Here is a 25,591-nt window from a genome sequence, read left to right as displayed (position 1 = left end):
GCGCTTTTCTACCTATTGACAATCAAAGCACCTTACACTGCTTCTTATTCAAGCTGCTTCTAATTAAGTTGTTGCATCCACAGGCAGTAGGATTCACTACTGTTGCTTGAGGATGAGTAAGTGCCTTAGTGACGCCTGGTGAATGAGTACTGCCTTACTGAAACTGTTTAGTTTGGAAACTAAACAGGGAACAAAATTGACAAGCAGGAATGTTACAGACCTGACATAAATTTGTCACTTAAATTTATATGACTTTCGATACAAATGTCTATGCAGAACTAAGCTGAGAAGGGTCTTAAGACAACTGTAGCTTACAAAGGAGTATCAAAAGCCAAAAAGTGACAAAATAACTCCTTTCCCCATCTTTGCTCATCTGATGATTTAATACCTGTTTGAACTACATTTTACATTTTACACCCCATTAGTAAATGCCACTCCAGCACACGGAATGTTGCTGCTCTGCAAAATGGCATTTTATACAGCAACAAAACTGGCAGTATGCATCAGTTGCTGCCAGATAAATTGGCAACAAACCCCAGGATAGCTTTCGCAGCAAGAAATGGCAGCCAGCAGCAGCATTGCAGCATAGAGCAGCATCCCTAAGTGCAGGCTACCATTTGCAAAGCCATTCATAAATACCAGCTGGTGATTTAAAATTTTCTTTAATATAAAACACTGAACAGCAGTAAAAAGGACACCAATTATGGCCACTTTTTCATAAATTGTGTGCACACATCTCAAACTGCAACTGGGAAAGGAGCAGCGATATAACAAGGTTTGAAAATATAATCTAACCTCAGAACATAACATGCACGCACAAGTTACAAGATAATAACTATGCAATCCACAACAATAATTTTATTGTAATAATTGAATGAGTTGCTGTCTGTCTACTTTCGTTTGTGTGTGTGTGCGTGCGTGCATGTGCGCGTGTGTTTGTGTGTGGGTGTGTTCTTCTACCTGAACATAGTCCAGCTTGTTGGGCAGGGCCATGTTCTTTGACACTTTTCACAAAGATGGTGTCCATTGGCTCCAAACAAGACTGCTGAGAACCTGCTTTAACACACCCACACACAGATACAGGAACAAAAGTAAGCAAACCACACTTGGATATCAACAAAACCCACAATGTTGAATCAGCACCACCTCCATGTAGAAACAAAAGCGCTCACACAATCAACATTTGTGCACTATAAAAGAAAACATATTGACTACAATACATTTAAATTTGTTAAAGGTGTATAAACAAAACAGTGATATGATTCATTCAAGATTAACAATTCATTATTCATAGTTTTTAGTCACGTGACTGTGGAGCTGTGGAGCACAAAAAACACTTTAGACACCACAGAACCGCAGCACCGACCTTTTAAATTTCCATTTATTCTAAGTAGAAATTTTGGGTCCTTGTAATCCTATGCAACCACAACGATCAGATCCAGTGTCTTCTTGTGCCAGTCCCAAGTCTGGATCATGACTTGGTTGCAGGTTCCAGTTGTTTTATCATGGTGTGGATGGGAGGAGAAATGGAGTAAGAAGTAGCCTGAAAGATGAGATCGTAAGTACTGTTCTAGAAGTAAAGTATCAAAGTTGGAAATTAAAGGTGTAAGGTTCAATGTTGTTGGTGGTTATGCCCCACAGGTAGGATGTGAGTAAGAAGAGAAGGAGAAATTCTGGATTGAGTTAGATGAAGTGATGTAAAGCATCCCCAAAGGCGAGAGTGCAGATTTCAATAGACATGTTGGTGAAGGGAACAGAGGTGATGAGAATGTGATGGGCAGGTTTGGTATGCAGACAGGTAAGCAGAAAGACAGATGGTGGTAGACTTTGCAAAAAGGATGGAAATAGCTGTAGAGAATACTTCCTTCCAGAAGAGGCAGGAATATAGGGTGACGTATAAGAGCAGAGGTAGAAGCAATCTGGTGGACTACATTTTGTGTCGACATTGTAACCTGAAAGAGATTAGTGACTGCAAAGTACTGAAGGCGTGAGTTTAGCCAGACAATGCAGGGTGGTTTTGTGTAAAATGACTAAGACAGAGCAGAGAATGAAATGGTGAAAATTGGAAAAAGGAAGAATGTTGCGTCACTAACAGTCTAATGAAATCAGGGTGGACTTGACCAGAGCCAACAAAAAGGGGCTAAGAGCTGATCCTTGATGTAGATCCAGCTGCACCTACAGCACACCTCACTGGTCTTACAGCTCTAATACATGTCCTGCACCACTCTAACATACTTCTCTGCCGCTCCAGACGTCCTCATACAATACCACAGCTCCTCTCTCTGCACCCTGTCATACACTTTCTCTAAATCTACAAATACACAATGCAACTCCTTATGACTTTCTTTGTACTTCTTCATCATCCTCAAAGCAACTACTGCATCTGTTGTTCTCTTTTTAGGCATAAACCATATTGCTGCTCACAAATGTTCACCTCTGCCCTTAGCCGAGCTTCCACTACTCTTTCCCACAAGTTCAATGTTTGGCTCATCAGCTTTAATTCTCTGTAGTTGCCACAGCTCTGCACATCTCCTTTGTTCTTAAAAATCGGTGCCAGTACACTTCTCCAGTCCTCAGCATCCTCTCACTCTCCAAGATCTTGTTAAATAAACTAGTCAGAAACTCTACTGCCACCTCTCCTAGACACTTCCATACCTCCACAACTGCCTTTCCACTCTTCATCCTCTTCAATGTCCTCCTCACTTCACTTTTACTAATCTTTGCTACTTCCTGCTCCACATCAGTCACCTCTTCTACTCTTCGTTAATTTTCATTTTCCTCGTTCATCAACTTTTCAAAATTCTCCTTCCATCTTCCCATCACACTCCTGGCACCTGTCAATACATTTACATTCTTATCTTTAATCACACTAACCTGCTGCACGTCCTGTCTGGCTATACTCTTTCCTACCAACATTTTGGAGTCACTGATCTTTTTCACATCCTCCTGTGGGGCATAACCACTCACAACATTGAACATCACGCCTTCAATTTCCAGCTTCAGACTCATCAACCTAACTGACACTATTTTCACCTCTTGAACATTCCTCACAAACTCCTCTTTCAGGATAAGTCCTAATCCATTTCTCTTCCTATCTGACTCATGGTAAAACAACTTGAACCCTGCTCCTAAGCCTCTAGCCTTGCTACCTTTTCTCCTCTATTCTCTCTCTGCCTATGAACATACCTTCCTCCGCTCCTTCTTCGACCAACAGTAGCCCGATTTCCACCAGCGCCCTGTAGGTCAACAACACCGGTGGCAGTCATTGCGTTTTACGTTGGATGCCCTTTCTGACACAACCCTCTACATTTATCCCGACTTGGGACTGGCTCAAGAAGACACTGGCTTGTGTCCCCTTCTGGTTGCTTTCCCTTGGGACCTTTCAATGCTGCAGACATTTTTCTGTACACTTCCTCAGATCTGTGCCTCGATACAATCCTGTCTCATACTTCTTGCATTATATATACCCTAACACAGTCATTCAAAACACAAATACCTTCCGATGCACAACTTTGTAGATAACTGCATATATGAATCCCTCCCTTTAAACTAGCCCATGATGAAAACGGACAGAAGTACAGACAATGCTGTTTATGTTTAATTTAGATCGGTCAAACAGTGCTGCAGTTATTGAGGTGAAGGAAAATAAATTCTTCATTGTCAAAGCAAATATTAGTGCTAACTAGCTAATGTTAGTTAGCTATCTAACATTAATCAACAACAGTGGGCAGTGGATGAAAACCTTTATTTTGCCCTGTATCTGAGGGATTTCCAAAAGACATGTCACATAGTGATTTTCAGATAAAATCAGCAGAAAAAAATGAAAAATGTACCTTTTCCAAGTGCATTTCCGTTTTCTTCATCCTTTGGGACAAACACAAGGAAGGTGTTAGAGGACTAAAAGGGGAGCTGCACAGCCTAGTTCAACCCAATTTGATTGACTGACTGATTTACAGTGTAAATAGTTGTCTGTTACTCGCTTACCGATTCCCTATAGATCTGTCTGTCTGCCTGGTTTGGTGAGTTAGCTCATTCTCAACCGGGACTGAACACACAAAGGACTCTCTACACATAGACTGAACTCTGCAACTGTGCAAAATTTGCCTCCCACATGGGTGACATTAGCACATGTCTACAGTTATATGTGTATTGAAGGGGCAATTTACAGGCTAAATGCAAATAATAAACACTTGAAGTTGTGTTTAGTTGAACAGTTGAACATGCAAAAATGAGCAAAAGTCAGTATGCAGGCCAGCACACAAATCAAGAAAATAAATCTAGTATTTAAGGGACTTTATAAGGACATTCCTGTTTTTTTCAATGATTATTCCCAAAGTAAATGGTTCTCTCCAGAAAAACTAAATTGGTAAAATCAAGTATTACCATTTTATTATTCTCATTCACTACACTGGTAACATCAGCCCCGCTTCTTTTTTCCTCTGGTCTGGACTGTAGTACAGACAATGCTATATATTTTTAATTTAGATCGGTCAAACAATGCCGCAGTAATTGAGGTGAAGGAAAAGAAATTCTTCATTGTCAAAGCAAATATTAGTGCTAACTAGCTAATGTTAGCTAGCTATCCAACATTAATCATCAACAGTAGGCAGTGGATGATGCAGATATTTTGATGAAAGTGGTTTGTCTCTTAGGCAAAAATATGGAAGATAGGCCTCTTTGTGCTTATTTAATTGATTAAGTCTATGAGTTCTAAACATATCTGCTAGTAACAATCAGGATCAACCCACTTACTTTGAGGCTGTGAAGGGAGGACTCTGGCGGATAGACGATGAAGTGGCGCAAAGTGAAGCCGAATCCCTGTGAGTTCTTCTTGAGGAAAATGGTCCGCAGACCCTGCCATGACACACCCTCCACCTCACCTGATGACATCGGCCGACGTCTGTTCTCACTGGACAACACCATTCCATCTCTCTGCCCTTTAGCCTATTGAGAAGAACAAAGCAGAAAATGTTTTCAACAATTACGTTCCATTTTCTTCTTGGTAGGAAATAACATAATTTTACCAAGTGAATTGTATCTCATGTACATCTCAAGTCATCTCAATCATTCCAGGTGTCTTTCCTGAATTTGTGTGTGCAACTGTGCACAATTCATTCATAGTTAAAAGAAATGCAAGTGGGTGTATGTGACCAATTCAATAAGGACTCTGTCTAGAAAAAACAGGAGCAAAATTCCACCAATGACAGGAATTTTTCCAGGACTTCCTCTTTTTAAAGAGGAAACTGTATTTTAACATATACAGTTTTGTAGCTCAAACATTCCTGGAAACCGCATTTTTATAAGCATGTAACAAGGTGTTTTTGTAAAAAACTGTTTATGAAGACATCTTGTCATGACATGTGCAGAGAGAAAAAAAAGCAAGAAGAAGCAGTGGTGGAAATTTACAAAGTACAATTACTTTGTTACTGTACGTAAGTAAAATTTTCACATATCTGTACTTAAGTAGATTTCATTGTGGCTACAAAAAGTATCTCTACTTTTTACTCCACTGCATTTCAAATTAAAGTTTTGTTACAATCACATCACCTTACACATTTGATCATAAGCCAATTTTTTTATTTTCTCTTTCCATGGTCTTATTTAAGATACTTATTTTAAATACTAGCAGTACTCAAAGTGAGCTAGTAAGCAGAACTTTTACTCTTTGGCTTTCTGAACTTGAACTTGGTGTTGCCTACCTCTTCTCACTTGATATGAGTAGTTTAGAAATAAAACTAAAAGACCATCAGATCTTTAATACCATTAATTACTTAATGTCCCTGGCAAACATGAAGCAGAAATGGAAAGTCAGGAAAAAAGTCAACTACTTTTATATTTAATACTTTATTTAAAAAATAAATCACATACGTACTTAGCTTCAGAATTTTTTTAGAAATTTCACTGGCTACCTTTACTAGAGTATATTATTCTTTATTTGTACTTTTACTTAAGTACAGTTTTTGAGCATTTCATCAAAAGGAGATACCTGCAGAAAGGTACAGAGAGGGGAAGACAAAGAGGGAGAAAAACAACTACAAGTAAAAGAAAACACGTCATAAAGTGGTGACATATGGATGTAGGGTGAGAGGAGAGGAGAGAGCTAAGGGGAGAGGAAAGGGGCACAGTGCAATGGGGGTGCATTCCCCAGCAGTCTAAGCCTATAGAAGCAATTTTTCAATTATTCACAACAAACGCATCTCAAGGTACTCTACAGAATAAACTCAAGATGTATATGAAGACGTATAGCGAAAACCCAACAATTCCTCAAAGCAAACCCTAGGCAACAGTGGAGAGGAAAAACTCCCTTTACATAAGAAACCTCCAGCAGAACCAGGGTAAGGGTGGGCAGCCATCTGTTCATCCCAACCTTAACCGGTTGGGATGAGTGGAAACTGGAGAGACAAAACAAAAGAGCAACAAAAAGCAACAACAAAACGTTGGGCAGGTTGGTAGGACAAATTGCTGCACACTGGAAAATACACAGCTCCAAAGCCAGGAGACTTGCAGAAAGGGACAGAGAGAGGGAGACAGAGAAAGACAAAGACAAATGCGGGAGAAAGAACACAAAGGTAATGTCGTACAGTGGTGACAATTGTGAGGTGAGAGGAGAGGAGAGAGGGACAAGAGGAGAAAAACAGCTCAGTACATCGAAGGGTGCGTCTCCCAGCAGTCTAAGCCTAAAGCAGCATGACTATAACTAACTCTAAGCTTTATCAAGGAGGAAGGTTTTAAGCCTAAACTTAAAAGTACTTAAGTAGCAAGGGACTCTGCTTCCCAAATCTGAACTTGGAGCTGGTTCCACAAGAGAGGAGCTATATATATATATAGCTAGAATAGCTAAAATCTCAGCCTCCCATTCTACCTTTGGAAATTGTAGAAACCACAAGTAGGCATGCATTCTGAGATCGAATTGGTCTACTATGTGGAACTATAACGTATTTTATATATTACAGAGCTTGACCGTTTAGAGCTTTATATGTAAGGAGCAGGGTTTTAAATTTTAGTCTAGATTTTATGGGAAGTCAATGTAGAGAAGCTAGTAAAGGTGAAATACGAGCTCTCTTGCTTAGTCCAGTCAGCACTCTTGCTGCAGCATTTTGGATCAATTGCAAATGCAAATGCATGGACTAGATTTTCGGCATCAGTTTGAGACAACATGCTCCTAATTTTGGCAATGTTCTGTGGGTGGAAAAAGGCTGTTGTTTTAGAGATTTGTTTTATATACGGGGTAAAGGAAAAATCCTGGTCAAAAATAACTCCAAGGTTCCTTGCAGTAGTATTGGAGGCCATAATTATGTCATCTAGTGTAACAATATGGTTGGAAAGCATAATTCAGAGATTTTTAGGCCCAAATACTAGGACTTCAGTTTTTGTTTAGAAGTAAGAAATTGTGGGACATCCCGTCCTTTACGTGTTGTAGGCATGCTTGAGGCTTGATGCAAGCAGAGAAACATTGCACAATTATGGAGGCGCCAGTGTAGCAACACATAGCTGTCATAGTACTACTACTTGTTACTGCGTTTGAAGTGAGCATGTTTGACTTTGAGCCAGATGAAATCAATGTTACCGGCGTTAACAACCAACACTGATGTTCCGTTGACGATGTCACTAAGGGGTGTGGACCTACAATGGGGCCATTCAGCCCGCTCCCGCCCGCCGTCCCACTTCAGAGTCAGGCTGGAGCCTCATCAGGTGGCTTACCCAGGTCGGTTATATAGTCAACGGAAATTCAGTGTTGGGTAGGACGTACCGCTGAATCCATAGGGTTATTTCAGAAAATAAAAGCCAGTAAATAATGCCTCCATGGCTGCATCCCATTGTTTGATATAATAAACAAATAATGGTTTCCCACTGTCCCAGCTGATTTGACAGCCCGGTGGCAGTCGCCTTTTTTTGCGCTCGCTATCCTGGTACTTTCTACCACCTACAAATGTTATGATGTTCATGCCATCATGAAAGACATGACCCCTTCTTCTTTAACTTGCAAGATGCCCCTCCTGTGCCTCAAATGGAGCTCATTGACCTTCAGTGCAACTCTGACCTCAAAGCCAAGTTCAGGGAGGTGAGTGGAAAAGCAGACACGCTTTGGCAATTTTTGAGAAAATTGACCCCCAGCTCCCCTGAGCCTGTGCCTTTTTGGGAGCACATATTTGTGCAAAAAGTTTTTCTATAACTTCAGTAAGTCCAAGTACAGGTCCAGAGTTACTGACGATTATCTTCAAGCCATACTGAGGGTCTCAACTGCTTCCTCCTTCAAGCCAAATGTGGCTCAGCTATGTGAGAGGAAGCGCTGCCAGGTCTCTGGCAGCAAGAATTAGGCAAGAGAAGCCATGTTCAGAAGAACCATTCATGTTCAGAAGTTAAAGAACTGTTAGTGGTGATGTTTGAGAAAATTAGACTTTTTAACAAAGTTCTTATTGACCCTTATTGAGGGTCAAAACTCTTATTGAGGAACTAGAGGGCAGTGCACAATAACTAATAGAAATGGATTTGTGTTTTTTAAAGCTGATTAGTAAACTTGAGTGAAGAATTGTAGCTACTCCTCCACTTCAGCCTTTGCTTCTAGGAACGTGATAATTAATATCACTTAGGGTGGTGGACTCATTTTGACTGACATATTCTTCCTGCTGCAGCCAAATTTCTAAATCAAGTTGATGAGCTTATCAAATCATTCACTAACAGATTTAGATAAGAGAGCTCTGATATTCAATAATCCACATTCATTGCATTGTTTTTTTTTTCTGTACAAGGAGTAATGTTAACATTTTTTAACTTTACATTAACTTCTATTGTGTTCTTTAGTTTATGTAATTTAGTTGGTCAGGTAACAGACACAGTCTCTCTAGGTGTTTGGGAGTTGACAGCTGTAAGGACACTACAGAGAGGTGTATAGGACTGGATCTCCACATCCTGGGCTCAACTCTGGATTGTTATACTTTTTTGGTTGACTATATATTTGTGAAAAAGAGAGCTACACCATCTAAAGTTGGATGGATGCCAACTCTCCTACTCATCCCAGGTTTTCCCCAAACGGCTTCCAGCCCTCATCGTTTGCTGGAAACCACCTAGACAGCCAGAGGTTGACTGATGACATACGCCTCTACATGTCTACATTGGTTAGATGTAGACATAATATTTCCATATTATTCAGAGAAAAATATGAGTCCAAAACTGTCTTGGCTAAGTTACACACCAGTATTGGGTTATACTGGTGTATACCCCCAGTTACACACTGGGGGTTATGCCAGGTCGATCCACACCAGCTACTAGCTGGATTATTTTCATGGTACATAGCCAGGCTTCCAATTCCGTGAGCCTCACCTCCAAAGCTGCAAAAAGTTTACACTTATTACAGATATCAATTCCGTTATCAATAAGGGAAGCAGATGAAAAACTAAAGAGGGGACACACTGAGCAAGTGAGAGAAGGAGAAACAAAAGAAGACAGAGAAGCTATTGATAACTGCCAACTGCTAAGCTAGCAGAGCTAAGATAGGTTAAATGTAGAATTAGTTAACGTTAGCTAGATATTTGATTTAGAGGAAGGGGTGCTTGTGTGATACAGCACATGTTACATCTCAATAAGTAATCCCTGAAGAGAAAGATCCTTTACTTAAGTAAAATAAATGCTATGGTTAATCAGTGAACAGTCCTTTAGCGACAACACAATGTGTAAAAACAGGAAGTGACTATACTTAAATTCTTACTTTACTGGCAGCACCACAAAAAGCAAGTAAAAAGCTGAGAAAATTAGTATATCAGTGTACATATTCAACATGTAAAACTCTCACAATAACAGCTCAGAGAGTATGTGATGTATGTAGATTGTGTGATTTAGTCTATGTTGTTGTATGTACAGAAATGAAGTGCTTTGGGTACTGACGAGGTAGAAAAGTGTCACAGTCGCCGTTTTAGGACTTTTTTGTTTGTTTGTTTAGTTTTACGTTCTGCTCCTGGCTTTTATTTTGTTAACCCTCAGCACCACTTCTCAGTTAGTTTCTTTAGCTTCTTGTTTCCCATTAACCCTGATTGTTTTTAACTGTAGCTCCTTGTATTTATACCCAGCTTTCCCCATCGCTAGCGCCAGATCGTCTCAGTAACCTCCACGGTACTTGAGAACACTAGGCCTCTTAATGAAACCACTAGCGGAATTTCTTATTCGTTCATTGTGTCTCCCCACCTACAGAACCTCCGGCTGCCCTGCAGCGCCCTGTCATCCTCCTCAACTCCTCATCTCCACGGCACCTATTTCCACGGCTACCACCCATCCTCCTCTTACAACTCGCCGCCCCATCACTCCCTCCTGCACCAGGTCTCGAAGCTCCTCTGACTGGACTCTCCCTCCTCGGTCATCGCTCTCGGCCTGCACTCCCCTTTCCCCCCATTTCTACCTGTGCAGCATAACTTTCCCAATAAATCACTCTAACCTTCCCAATTACTCGGTTCTGTCTCTCCCTCTGGGTCCACTTGTATTGACTACACGTAGTAAGTGTTACAGAAAAGCACTATATGAGGGCAGACCATTTACAGCTACAGCTAAAAGTAAATCAATCTATCCAACGGTGCTAAAGTTAATCCGTAATTCACAAAGATGATAGTGTTTAGTTTTAAACTGATTTAGAGAAATTGATACAGCTGCTTTATGATCATTGTAGAGGAAACTGCTGTTTAACTGTCATACAGAAAGGCGTTTCTGTACTAAGCATTTACTTTCATTGATACAGATGTACAAATAAATAACAGAAACTGCTTTTAGAACACAGCACAGCTTCAAGCACTAGTGTCCAGAATGATCAAATAGTTGAATCAGCACATATGAAATACTGTAGTAAAAAAATTGCAGCTGCAGCTATGTGTGTATTTACCCAGCTGAGTGTGTATTTTATGATTTAAAAATACAGTATTTTATCAGATATTCTTGTTGCCATTCTACAAATGTTTTTAAAATAAAAATAAATTCTAATTTGTTTTTTAATTAATTTAGCTTGCTCATTTTTTTATATTTAAAAAAAATCATCAAATGTTAATTTATGTTTAGCATATTTGTCCCTCATTTATTATTAATAAATTGCATATTATATAATTGTTTAATTTAAAATTTCATGTCATGTCAAAACATAAATTAAATTGTACTTTTGAAAAAGCATGGTCAGTAGCCTATTTGAAGCAGGTAGGCTATTAATGGGCAGCATGGTGGAAAAGTGGTTCACAGCAAGAAGCTCCCCAGTGCAATCCCTGGACAGGTGCAGGGCCTTTCTGTGTCGAGTTCGTATCTTTTCCCCATGTTTGTGTAGGTTTCCTTTGGATGCTCTGGTTTCTCCTACCACTGAAAACGTGTGTTTAGTGACCAGGTTGGTCCATAGTGGCATTGTGCTCAGTGTGCTCACAGCAGCCTGTCACTGAAGCTGCCACAGATGACAGGCAGTCCAACTCTGTGCCCACTACAAAGCCCACGTTCCTCACCAGCTTATCCAGACGTGAAGCGTCCTTCTTCTTGATGCTGCCTCCTCAGCGCACCTGGGCGCTCTGATAGAACATCTGCAGCAGCTTTTTGGAGATGTTGAAGGACGCCAGCCCTCTGAGGAAATATAGGCGACTAAGTCCTCTCCTGCACACAGTGTCCGTCCAGTTTATCATCCAGCTGCACTCCCAGGTATTTGTAACACTTTTCAACCTCCACACATTCGCTGTTGATGGTCACAGGGTCCAGTTGAGGCCTAGGCCTCTGAAGTCAACCACCATCTCTTTGGTCGTGGTGTTGAGGTGCAGGTGATTGGAGTCACACCAAGAGATGAAGTCCTGGATCCGCTTCCTGTATTTCTCCTCTTGTAAACTCTTGATACAAGCCAAATTATCAGTGTCTTCCACAAACTTTTGCTGGTGACAGGACTGCGAGTTGTATTGGAAGTCTAACACGTACAGTCTGAAAATGACCAGAGAAAGCACAGTTCCCTGTAGCACTCCTGTACTACTGACCACAGTATGAGCTCCCACCAGATTTAGCCTAGTGAAACCCAGATCGCTGGAAAAAAACTTTTTTCCTTAATGATTACTTTGTATCCAGTGGATTGGACTTTTTCTGTGTGACTGAGACGTGGACAAATGCCCGTGAGTCCAGCGTATTTACAGAACTCTTGCCTCCCGATTGTTATTACTTTAACTCACCGTGCTATCACTTTCAGCAGCTTCGAACTTTATTTTGTCGAGCTTGGCTGTTCTCACCCTGTGCTATGTGCGGTGATCTATAGACCACCAAAATAGTATCCGGATTTTATAAAAGACTTTGCTGACTTCCTGGCTAAGGTCATGCCCAAATATGTTGCCCAGACAAATCTATGGTTTATGACTTTTTTAAATGTAATTGACTCTTTTAATTTGGTGCAGTCTGTGTCTGGACCCACGCAAGAGCGTGGACACACATTAGATCTGCTTTTATCATATGGCCTGCATGTTTTTAATCTGGAGGTTTGTGACGCTGTATTCTCAGATCATATGCCTGTGGTTTTTAACACCTTCTTGCCTTGTAACGGGGTTAAAAGTCATGCTCCTGCTCAGCTCTCTTGTGTTATCCACCCCTCCACTGCCGTTTAGTTTTTAGTCCGTTTCAGTCAGAGCTACGTCATCCCTGAGTCCATGGGCAATTATACAGAGGAACTCAGCACCTGCTTTCACGTGACCTGCCAGACTGTATTGGACGCAGTGGCCCTACTTAAAACTAGGCAGCCTAAAGCCAAATCTGAGCCCTTGCTGAATGCTGAGACTCATGCTGTGAGGCGGGAGTGCAGCATAGTTGAACGCAGGTGGAAAAGGGATAAACTACTACTCCTTTCAAATGTTGAGAGATTGTTGGCATCTTTACCAGTATATAGTAAAAGAAGCTAAAAGAAAAGACATTGGTAATATTGTTATTGCAAACCGCCAAAAACCCCGAGTAATGTTTTACTCGTTAGACAAATGTCTTAATGCTCCTCAGACTGTCTACTTTGAGTCCTCTAATGAATCTTGTGAAAACTTTCTAAACTTTTTTTATTAGTAAGGTCTCTATGGCAAGGGCCCAAATCTCTCTGGCGACTTTTGACCCATCAATCCCCCCTTTATTCTCTGCTGTCTTTCATCAGTTTGAGATGTCACCTTGTTTCAGGTTAAGGAGATTGTTGATCATTTGAAGCCCTCGGGTTCACCTTGTGATGCTCCTTCCTCCCGACCACCTTAGAGGTTAGACTGCAAAAGAATTCTAACCTCTGTCAGTCTAACCTGCAAAAGCAGTCTAACCTCTGAGGTGGTGATGCCATAGTTCAGCCTTTTATCAAGAAACCTGGGCTTGATCCACATGTTCTTGTGAATTTTAGACCTATCTCCAGATTGCCTTTCCTATCAAAGATTTTAGAGAAAATTGCTTATAGTCAGATAATAGCATTTTTAAATGAGCACAACCTACTTGAGGCTTTCCTATCTGGTTTTAGAATGAAACACAGTATCCGTTCTTTTGCGTGTGCTTAATGTCATTTATTTTAGCCTCTGATTCTGGTGACTGTGTGGTCTTTGTATTACTTGATTTAACTGCTGTCTTTGACAAAGTGAACCATGATATCTTAATCTCCCACATAGAACAGTGGGTTGGTATAAAGGGCTTAGCTCTGAATTGGTTCAGGTCCTACCTGAATAGAGCTTTTTGTGTCCAATTGGGAGACTTCAAGTCTTCTTCTGCTCCTCTGTCCAGTGGGGTCCCACAAGGCTCTATTTTAAGTCCTATCCTCTTTTCTTTGTATTTGCTGCCCCTGGGCTCCATCCTTAGGCAAGGCATTTTGTTTCACTGCCATTTTGATGACTGTCAGATCTATGTTATAAGAAGAATGGCTTCTCTTTCACTTCACTACTGGACCTTTTATAGGACATTAAGGCTTGGATAGCTCTTAACTTTTTACATTTTAAAAACTCAAAGACTGAGGTTATTGTGTTGGGAAGTAACTCATCCATTGGGACCGCGCCTGTAGACATGGGACCCTTGGCTGAATACGCCAAATCTGAAATTATTAACCTCGGGTTTAAAATGGATACTGACCTATAGCTTGAAAGCCAGATCTGGTCTGTGGTCAAGTCTAGTTTCTTTCACCTGAGGTAGCTGGCCAGAGTCAAGCCAATTCTTAGGAAGCAGCACTTTGAAACCGTAATTCATGCCTTACCAACAGGCTGGAATACTGAAATGCACTTTATCTTAGCATAAGTCAGTCGTCAGTCTCTCGACTGCAGCTAGTCCAAAATGCTGCAGCATGTCTTTTAACCGGCACTCAATTCAATTCAATTCAATTCAATTCAACTTTATTTATATAGCCAATTCATAACAAAGTCATCTCACGGCACTTTACAGAATAAAGTCAAAATTATAAAGATTTATAGAGATAACCCAACAATTCCCCCTTGAGCAAGCCCTAAGCAACAGTGTAGAGGATAAATTCCCTTTAACGGAAGAAACCTCCAGCAGAACCAGGCTCAGGGTGGACGGCCATCTGCCTCGACCGGTTGGGGTGAGTGGAAAGGGAAGAGAGAAAAGAAAAAAAAGCAACAAAGCAACAACAAAACATCGGGCAGGTTGGTAGGACCAGTAGCTGCACAAAGAAAACACACAGATTCAAAGCCCAGGGACGCCTGCAGAGAGGGACAGAGAGAGGGAGACAGGTTTTAAATTCTATTCTAAATTTAATGGGAAGCCAATGGAGAGAAGCTAGTGAAGGTAAAATATGATCTCTCTTGCTAGTTCCAGTCAGCACTCTTGCTGCAGCATTTTGGATTAATTGCAAGTTCTTTAGGTAGCTACTGGGGCATCCTGAAAGTAGGGAATTACAGTAGACCTAGAAGTAACAAATGCATGGACTAGTTTTTCGGCATCACTTTCAGAAAGGATGCTCCTAATTTCAAAAATCTAAAATATGATATATAATTTTATCTTCACTTCACTGGCTGCCTGAACAATTTAGGATCCATTTTAAACTTCTATTTGTCTTTAAATGTTTAAATGGGGCTGCCCCTTTGTGCCTCTTTGAGCTTATGCATCCATATGTTCCACCACAGTTGCTTAGATCAGCTGACTAGCTCCTTCTGTTGTCCCTCCAAAAACTAAACGTAAGCTCAGTAATGCTCCACAATTATGGAATGAGTTGCCCTTGCAGATCAAACAGGCCTCATCCTTGCCTGTTTTTTAATCCCTTCTTAAAACTCACTTGTTTTCAATGGCCTTTGATGCTAAAAATAGAAAAAAGTATGATGGAAGGCTATTTTGAAAGTGCGTTTCCTGAGTGTGGTTGTGTGTGTGTCCACTGTAGGGAGACTTCAACATAAACCCATTTTAGGGAAAAACTAAGGTAAACTGTGTTGACACAGCTCAGAGGCTGATCACATGATCTGATGCAGCTTTGTCTGTTACCATGACAATGACTGCTGCCTGCCTGCTGATTCGTGAACCAAATGCAGAAGACAGGCTGTGAAAGTGCTGAGACTTTGCCTCACAAAATGTTGAAAATATGCAAAAGTATTGGTCCTATCAAAAAATTAAAAAACTGTAAGCGGCAAAAAGGTTCACCAAACACGGTGATGTACTGTATTTGAAGATACTCCATAAAATGAAGGTGTGGTGATGATTTTAAAACAGCCCCCGTTTGTGATTTGAGGAGACCTGGACCTCTGTTATGATGACCTCCAATGGGAGTTTGAGACTGCCCACTTGTTTTCATTGGCCTTTGACACAGTCTGAGTTGACATTAATTTATTATTTTATCTGTTCATTATTTTATTCCGTCTGTTATTTATTATTATCTGTTCATTGCACATGTTTTATGGTATTGTTTACTTCTTATTTTATTTTTTTAACCTGTATAGCACTTTAGTCAACCTAGTTGTTTTAAAGAGCTTAACAAACTGGAAAAGGCAATTTACGAGGAAATTACGTGGGAGAGCCATTAAGTCGCCCAGTAGACGCCGACTGCCAGGAAGCTGCCAAGAGCAAAGGTGTTTGCACATTCAAAGCCACAAACGCGGAGCCAAATGCGAAAGCTTTGAAAAGCTCAAGAGAGATGAATGCGAACAAAAGGAGAAATAAACAAGATGACAATAAGAGAGAAATAAAACAAAAGTCCAAGAAAAGTAGAAAACTAAAAAAAACAAACAAACAAAAAAAACAGAAAGCAACAGAGGAAAAAGTAAATAAGTAAAAGGTTGATATTTAAAGTGAAAAGAAACTAAGGAAGAAGCAAAGTAAAAAGTTGTGGTAATAGTGTAAAGAAAAAATGTAGAAGTAAATCATTTTAAATGAAAGGACCATTTCAATCCTGAAAAACTGAAAAAGGTTAAAAAGGGATTTTAATTTGAAAGTATGTTTCCTGTCTGTGCATGTGGTTGTGTGTGTGTCCAGTGTAGGGAGACTTCACCACAAACTCATTTTAGCATTTAAATGCTAAAAATAGAAAAAAAATTGATGAAAGGCTTTTATTTTGAAAGTGTGTTTCCTGTCTGTGTGTGATCTTGTGTGTGTGTCCACTGTAGGGAGACCTCAACATAAACCCATTGTAGGGAAAAAGTCAGGTAAATTGTTTGGACAAATCTCTGAGGCTGATCTGATGCAGCTTTGACTGTTACCATGACAATGACTGCTGCCTGCCTGCTGATTCATGATTCTTATTATTGTTAGTCCTATTGAAAAAAATGTAAAAACTGTAAGCGGCAAAAGGGTTCACCAAACATGATGATGTACTTTATTTGGAGAGATACTCCATGAAATGAAGGTGTGTTGGCAATTTTAAAACAGCCCCCGTTTGTGATTTGAGGAGAATTTCTGGACCTCTGTTATAATGGGCTCTAATGGGAGTTTGAGACGGCACTCTCTTACAGAAATAACCAAGTCCTATCACTATGAGAGTTACATTTATTTATTTTGCTTTTGATGATGAAATAGGTGTACTAGCTAAATGTACATTGTCATCGTACTAGGTTTAGTATTTAGTTTGCACTTTTCTGCATATTTTCAATGTAATCGCGTGCAAGCTTAACTACACCTCACATAATAACATTGGACAATGGCCTAGCCATTTTAATAATTTTGCATGGGATTATGTTTTCAAATAAACCCATCAAACTCATCGTCATTCAACCACTTGCTGTCTACGTGGTGTCCAGCAAATGATGTGGGCTACAGAGACAATTGGAAACGTTTTTGGGGAAAACCTAGGCTGATTAGGAGAGATGGCATCCATCCTACTTTAGATGGTGCAGCTTTCTTATCCAGAAATATGGCTGGTTTTATTAAACAACCAAAAGAATGATTATCCAGAGTTGAGCCTAGGATGCAGAGATCCAGTCCTACACGCCTTTCTGCAGTGTCCTTACAACCGTCACCCCCCCACAACTCCCACATACCTATAGAGACTGTCTGTTCCCCGACCAACTAAATTACATAAACTAAAAACGACAACAAGAGGAGTTAATCATGATAACCTAATAAAAGTTAAGACTACGATCCATTGTAGCTTATCAATAATTCCTAGACCTAAACATAGTTATAACTCATTTGAGAGCCTTACTCTTAGCCTTTCACACCCAAACTGGAAAACTCAAAAACCACTATTATTTGTTATCATGTACCGTCCTCCAGTCCCTTATTCAGAGTTTTTCATTGAATTTTCTGATTTAGTCACACGTTAGACCTTGTCCTTACATATAAAATTGGAGCGGATAATTTAACAATATTTCCTCACAACTTTCTTCTGTCTGACCATTTTCTAATAATATTTGAATAATGGACACCAGTTAGGGAAAAATATATATTATAATATAATATATATAATATATATTATATTATAGCAGTAGCTTAAGTGAAAACGCTGTAAACAAATTCAAAGAAATAATTTTTTCATCATTTGCTTCACCATATGCCAATACAATAGAAAGTAGCCACCTTAATGTTATTCCTGCACAAGTTGATTATCTTGTTGATAATTTTGCAGCCTCACTACGAAAAATACTTGATAGGGTTGCCCCTCTAAAAAGGAAGGCGGTAAACCAGAAGGGGTGGTCTTCGTGGTATAGTTCGCAAACACACAACACCAAAGTTAGAAAGGAAGTGGCGTTCCAGAAATTTAGAAAAATCTCATTTAGCCTAAAAAAACGTTTTTATAAATGTACAAAAAAGCTCTCCATGATGCCAGAAAAACATATTATTCATCATTAATAGAAGAAAACATGAACAACCCCCGGTTGTTCATAGAGCCATAGGTCTGTTGAGCCTACTATTCCCTTAACTCTAAGCAGCAATGACTTCATGACTTTCTTTATGAATAAAATTGTAGCTATTAGAGAACGAATTCACCAGATCCTCCCCCCAAAAATTACAGATAGATCTTCATGTACAACAGTGCTAGAGTCATCGATAAGGCCCCAAATCCCTGTTAGACTGCTTTTTACCCATAGATCTCTCTGAGCTAACTTCAATTATTACCTCATCTAAACCAACAACCTGTCTGCTAGACCCTATTCCAACTAAGCTGCTCAAGGAAGCTTTACGCTTAATAAATATGTTTGTATTAGGTGTTTTAGCCAATTGCAGATCAATATCTAATCTCCCCTTTATTTCTAAAAATCTTGAAAAAGTATTTCCAAAACAATTATGTGACCACCTTAACGGGAATAATTTGTATGAAGACTTTCTCTCAGGATTTAGAGGTCATCATAGTACAGAAACAGCACTGGTAAAAGTCACCAACGATCTTCTCATGGCCTCAGATAATGGACTCATCTCTATACTTGTTCTGTTAGATCTTAGTGCCGCATTTGATACCATTGATCATAACATTTTATTACAGAGACTGGAAAAATGAAATTGGGATTAAAGGAGCTGCACTAGGTTGGTTTAAAACAGCCTTCTTCCACCTACGGAACATTTCACAACGGCCAAAATTATAAGCACCCAGTCTCAAAGTGATGCAGAAAAACTAGTCCATGCATTTGTTACTTCTAGGTTGTACTACTGTAGTTCCCTACTTTCAGGATGCCCCAGTAACTCCCTAAAGAGCCTGCAATTAATCCAAAATGCTGCAGCAAGAGTGCTGACTGGAACTAGCAAGAGAGATCATATTTCACCTTCACTAGCTTCTCTCCATTGGCTTCCCATTAAATTTAGAACAGAATTTAAAAACCTGCTTCTTACATATAAAGTTCTGAATACTCAGGCTTCATCATATATAGAAGACTTCATAGCACTATATCATCCCAATAGACCACTTCGATCTCAGAATGCAGGCCTACTTGTGGTTCCCAGAATTTCCAAAGGTAGAATGGGAGCCAGAGCCTTTAGCTATCGAGCTCCTCTCCTGTGTAACCAGCTCCCAGTTCAGATTCGGGAAGCAGACACCCTCTCTACTTTTAAATCTAGGCTTAAAACTTTTCTCTTTGATAAAGATTATACTTAGTTACAGTTATGCTGCTATAGGCTTAGACTGCTGGGGGACCCACCCCCTACTACACTGAGCTCCTCTCCTTCTCTCCTCTCATCCCACAATTGTCACCGCTGTATGACATTAACTCTGTGTTTTCTTCCATAGTTGTTTTTTTCTTCTCTGTCTCCCTGTCTCTGTCCCTATCTGCAGGTGTCCCGGGGCTTTAAAGCTGAGTGTTTTCCATTGTGAAGCTACTGGTCCTACCAACTTGCCCGATGTTTTGTTTTAATCCCTTGCCACATTCTGCGGTTGATTTGGTCATTGAAATGCTGTTTGATTTGCATTTTATATTTGCTTTTGGCAGCAGTTCCATTCTCAGTTCCACTCTAGGTCTGCTGTAGGCCTCCCTGTCAAAGTGGTGTGTTTCTGGCTATCAGTAGAGTGTGAACAGTACTGTTGAAGTAGGGTTTTTGGTTTCCAGGCAACCTGATGTGTTTGTTTTAGGTGATATTTTCAACACAGAACCTGATGTAGTCCATTACTGTGGCGGTGTATTTCTCTGTGTCCCACCTGGTATCCTCAAAACAATCCTGCAATGCAGTCTCCTCGGGCCAGATCTGAACTGTCTTGACCTGGCTCTTTATCCTGGTAATGACTTGGTATGTAGGTTTTAAAAGGCAAGGTTTACAGAGCCAAGTAGACTGACTGTTCAAGGTAGGGGCTAGATGGACTTTGTAACTTTTAAAGTTACTGTAAAGTTACCTGGTCCAGTGTTTTTCCATTCCGTGTTCCAATGTGGATGTTCTTGTGGAATTTGGGTAGCAAAGACTTCAGGTTTGTGATACTGTCTGGTAGTCAATCCTGTAATTTACTGATTACCTCATGAACAAACTTGGCTCCTTCAGGCTGATAAGCCATGAGCTAAGTTAGCTCATGGCTAAGTTTGCATTAACCCGTGGGTGAGTGTACACAGCCAATACTAGCAATGCGCTATGTTCATGACTGTGTTGAAATGGTATGCATTTTAGCATGAGAAACTCCAAGTCTGTACGACAATGTGTTTCTTTAACAGTGACATCTGTTCAAAAGTTGTTCCTAACAAAAACACGCACACCTCCTCCTCTTTTATTCTCAGCCTCCGATGTGCGGTCTGCTCTGTATACACTGTGTCCCTTTAGTTCGACAGCTCCATCTGACAGCTGGTTTTCATGCAACCATGTATCAGAAAGTATTGTTATACAGCTGTCCAATCTGTTATATCCGTTTTGTGGTGAGCAAGCATTGAATAGAAGCGGACTCAGTTTGTTGTGCCATTTTCCCACAAAACATGCCAGAAAAGCACAATAGTTATTGATGTTGATTGATATTTGTCAAAAAATGTGGTTGCATGCAACATAATTCAAAATAATGGTTAAATTATTCTGTCAAAGCTTTTTTTTTTTTTTGGTCTGTCTTTAAACTTTAGGTTCAAGTGTGTGTGTCCAATGACAAAATACGTTTCGGATTCTGTTCAAGCTTTGGCAAAGTTTTTTTTCTCCTTGAGAAAAAAAATGTTATTGGCAAGAAAAAGAAGGCCTGTATTGGCAATTTTAGCCCAAAACAACACTTTCCTTTCTTACCCAAGATAATCGATGGCGCTGTATGATCCTCTGGGAGCCCCGTCGTCTTGGTGATACAATGGGTTTTGGCTGGGGCGATGCACAAGTTGAAATACCCCGTAACACTGCCAGCCAAATACAGCGAGGTTCTGCATCACTACAGTCCACCCCAACAGAACACTGAAATCGCCACTCATGGCCCGATGGAGCTGGTGCAACACCGGAAACTCTCAGCATAGCACCTCCACATTCGTACACTCTTATAGTGCCTGTACAGAAAACCCACACTAATGCAACAAAGCTTCAAACCACACAGGCAAATAATATCGAGTCATCTTTACACAATCTCTGCTAAATGCACTGTGAACAGAAGTGACGGTTGTGGGTAAATCAGTGTTAAATACAGCTACACAGCTACACCAACTACTCTAGTGTCCATAGTCAGTACTATGGATGTCTTTGGTGTATGAATTTGTAATCCTTGAGTTTAATTAAGCTCAGGCTTCATCACTTGTGTACATCTTCCATCAGGCAATTTATCAAATCTTGTTTTTTAAGACAGATGACCAAGTCGTGATGATGTCAAAAATGCCACCAAACACCCCACTTTTTTTTACTGGAAAAGACGTCATTAATTACATGTTGTCCAGTTTCCTACTGAATTGGCTTGACATGTTATGTACCACCAATTTATAAAAACAGCCATTCAACAAATCACAACCTCTTGACTTCTCTCACCTTTGATTTAGTCCATTTGAAAGTTCTAGATAATTTCTTCAGCTCTGATAACGTCCTTGATTTTTGAAAGAGAAACAGCATCAGTAAAGTGGTAGGATTGATTACTAACCCTCTCTAATTTTACCTAATCTTCAAAATGGATTTGTCCTTAAAAAAGCAGTCATTCAACTGAAGTAGTGGATCACTGAGGCTGTGTGATCTTGCTTAAATTTAGAGAATGTCTCTATATTTTGGAAAGAAATCCATCATGGACAGATGAATTCTGTTCCTGGGCCAGAGGAGTCGCAAAGGCAGTATGCAGTCAAAACAGATTTTTAAAAATGAAAACATCCCAAGCTGATGGAAAGATATCCAGTGCGTCCCCCTACATGCTGGCATTTATAGCACAGCATTGGCTGTGGCTAACTATCTTGACTGTTGTCCAAATATAGTCCTCCCCCTTCCCAACCCTGTCATGCAGTTCCTCCTCTTCATTCTCTCTCTCCCTTAGGTCTAATTCGCTGACATCCCTGTGCTCTCTCTCTCTGTTTTGCTCTTGCTCAGTCACATTTCTCTCATCCTTTGGCTACACAGCCCAGCCCATTGGTCAAGCAGAGAGCAATACTAGTCTCCCTCTTTTGGTGCTGAGTCTCTGTCTCCTCTAATTAGATTCACATCCTGCTGGCTGATGCCGGTGTTGCTTTTCAAGGTACCCTATAATAATTAAATTATATGTATGTTATTCAAAATTATACTTTTATACTTTTTTCCTGACTTTTTTGTGACTGCTGCAGTCCCAAAAGTTTACCCTTGTTTGCAAGTAGAATGCCAGGTGAAAGGCTTCCAGAGACTGTACAGAGTGACTGGCCAATTTTGCAAGGAGAAATTAATGGAGAGTGGTGATTTTCTCTTAATTGTTGCAATCCTGAAAATTTGAATAGTCTGGCCCCTCTCCAGAGTTTGAAAATGTGTTCTCTCCTGTAAAGATCAAGGCAATGTAAAATTGGGTTTTACTCTAAGATATTCTTTTGACATGTTGGTATGGAAAAGCACAGCTTTGTCCAGTCCTTCTGCATTACGTGCTGAGGCTTATGGTACCCATTTGCATTGCTAAGCGATGCTCTGAGCTTTCAGTGCCATTGTCACTGTAGCATATAGTTTTTTTTTTATTTGTCTTGTAACTTAACCTTATCCTGAAGGTTTTGTAACTAACCCTAACTGATGTTGTCTATTAATGTAATCTTACCCTTAAGAACTTTTCCCCAACTCTAACACAGTACGCAGAACCTAAGTATATCAACAGCTTAACTTAACAGAACTGCAGCAGCGTGTCTCATCAAAAGCTCATAGGCAGCAGAAATTAGAGGCTATAAAGCAAATATCAAACACCAGGTCTATTGTCTGACTCTGGTACATGAATCAAGTTGAATCTTGTGAACCACACAAGAAACTGGCTGATCTTCGTTTTTTTTAATCTCACATTAACAGTCAGTACTAGACTGTCAGAGAAGGAAACTGATGTATTGTGCTGTCTGGTGCCTTGTTGCCCTTTGTTTTTACTACCCACCAGGAGCAACTAAGTTGCGGTTCAGTGTCTTGCTCAAGGACACTTTAACATGTTACCGCAGGAGCCGGGGATTGAACCAACAAGTGCGACATATGCGGACAACCGCTCCACCTTCCTGCAACACAGTCGCCCCTTTTGTTCACAAAAGCCTGCAATTAATCCAAAATGCTGCAGCAAGAACACTGACTGGAACTAGCAAGAGAGATCATATTTTGTCTTCACTAGCCTCTCTCCATTGGCTTCCCATAAAATTTTGGTTAAAATTTGCTTCTCACATATAAAGCTCTAAATGGTCAAGCACCATCATATCTAAAAGAGCTCATAGCACCATATCATCCCAATAGACCACTTCGATCTCAGAATGCAGGCCTACTAGTGGTTCCCAGAATTTCCAAAGGTAGAATGGGAGGCAGAGCCTTTAGCTTTTAAGCTCCTCTCCTCTGGAACCTACTCCCAGTTCAGATTCGAGAGGCAGACACCCAAGCCACTTTTAAGTCTAGGTTTAAAACATTTCTCTTTAATAAAGCAAAATAACAGTATAGTCATGCTGCTGTATCCTTAGACTGCTTGGTGACCCACCCCCTGATGCACTGAGCTACTTTCCCCCTCTATTCTCTCCTCTCACCCTACATTTATTTGTCATCACAGTCTAACATTACCTTTGTGCCTTCTTTCTTCCCTATTTGTGTTTCTATCTCTATGTCCCCCTTTCTCTGGCTCTTTCTACAGGTGTCCCTGGCTTTGGGGCTGTGTGTTTTCCAGTGCACAGTTACAGGTCCTACCAGCCTCTCCAATGTTTTGTTGTTTTTTGTTGCTCTTACCTTTCTCTACTATCCATTAACCCCAACTGGTCAAAGCAGATGGTTGCCCACCCTTAGGCTGGTTCTGCTGTAGGTTTCTTCCGTTAAAGGGAGTTTTTCGTCTCCACTGTTGCCTACGGCTTGTTCAAGGGGCATTTGTTAGGTTTTCTCTCTATATATAAACTTTATTATGTAAAGTGCCTTGAATTGACTTTGTTGTGAATTGGCTTTATATAAATAAGGTTAAATTGAATTGGTTAATTGAATTAAATTGAAGTTGAATTAAATTGACAAGATGACCACCGCATTCCTGAACAGGAGCAAGGCGGTAATTAGCCACCTTGTAATGTTACTCAAGGAAATAAAGTGACTGGTAAACCATTCCTTTCATCAACAATGTAATTTATTCTTTATTAGCTAGTATTAGAACAAAAAATGAAACAAGTGTAAAAAGTATGTGTGTGAGTCTGTATTTCTAACTTTAATCCTTGTAAATAGTTGTGACAGAGTTAAAAAGCATTTTCAACCACACTATCAACTAGAGCCCCTTTCACATATGAACATTAAACATATGAACATATGACATTGTCTGGAGTTGTGTCTCACACAACGGTAATCCGAAATTCCCTCAAGATACATGAAAAAAAAAAAATTGAGGGGGAAACTGTGTTTTATTTACAGCACTTTGGACCCTTTCAACTCATCTTTTTGCTAACTTTAAATACTCCTGACAATTCAGGAAATAGCAGTGTGCATGGGCTCACCCACATAATACGTGAATGCCAGACTGTGACCTTCCACAACTGCTCTAGCAGCCTCTTAGCCTGTCAGTCCTTAACTGAGAGCAGCTAAAATGACAGAGTAAGAGGAAGGAAGAATGAAGCTGAGAAAGAAGTAAGATGTGGAGACATTAAAAGAGTCTGACATCCATGCAAACATCATCCTCTGCATCTCTAATCTACTGTCTTCCACTGGCCTTTAGTGTTCTTTTCTTGTCTCACTTTTCTTGACCCTTTCTCTCTTTTCTACTTGTATAACATTTCCCTTTTCATTCTCTATATGACAGTGCATACAGCAAGTATTCCCAGCACTTAACTTTTTCAAATTTTTTTTATGTTACAGCCTTATTTCAACATTTTTTAAATTCATTATTTTCCTCAAAATTCTACAAACAATACCCCCTAAGGACAACGTGAAAGAAGTTTGTTTGAAAAAGTCACCAACGATCTTCTCATGGCCTCAGATAATGGCCAATTACAAACCAATATCTAATCTCCCCTTTATTTCTAAAAATCTTGAAAAAGTATTTCCAAAACAATTATGTGACCACCTTAACAGGAATAATTTGTATGAAGACTTTCTATCAGGATTTAGAGTTCATCATAGTACAGAAACAGCACGGCATCAGATAATGGACTCATCTCTATACTTGTTCTGTTAGATCTTAGTGCTGCATTTGATACCATTGATCATAACATTTTATTACAGA

General features: G+C 40.0%; 1 protein-coding gene across 15 annotated transcripts in view; it reads right to left on the bottom strand.

Moving 5' to 3' along the window:
• The window catches only part of LOC137129742 (rho GTPase-activating protein 23-like), an 86,327-nt gene that overhangs the window by 22,757 nt on the left and 37,979 nt on the right, over nt 1-25,591 (bottom strand). For 7 of the 15 annotated variants that reach the window (XM_067508952.1, XM_067508951.1, XM_067508960.1 and 4 more), the window contains exons 2-4: nt 4,753-4,944; nt 3,834-3,864; nt 961-1,056 (exon numbers count right to left, since the gene is read on the bottom strand). In XM_067508952.1, coding sequence (XP_067365053.1) covers nt 961-1,056; nt 3,834-3,864; nt 4,753-4,944 — 319 coding nt within the window. Of the gene's footprint in view, nt 1-960; nt 1,057-3,833; nt 3,865-4,752; nt 4,945-5,909; nt 5,933-6,310; nt 10,355-25,591 lie in introns of those variants that run through there. The other 8 variants (XM_067508946.1, XM_067508955.1, XM_067508950.1 and 5 more) reach the window with 5 other exon arrangements.

Source organism: Channa argus, chromosome 7 (genome assembly GCF_033026475.1).
Source record: "Channa argus isolate prfri chromosome 7, Channa argus male v1.0, whole genome shotgun sequence".
Taxonomy (NCBI): Eukaryota; Metazoa; Chordata; class Actinopteri; order Anabantiformes; family Channidae; genus Channa; species Channa argus.
Note: the sequence above shows the minus strand (reverse complement) of the source record. Positions and strands in the feature narration are given on the sequence as shown.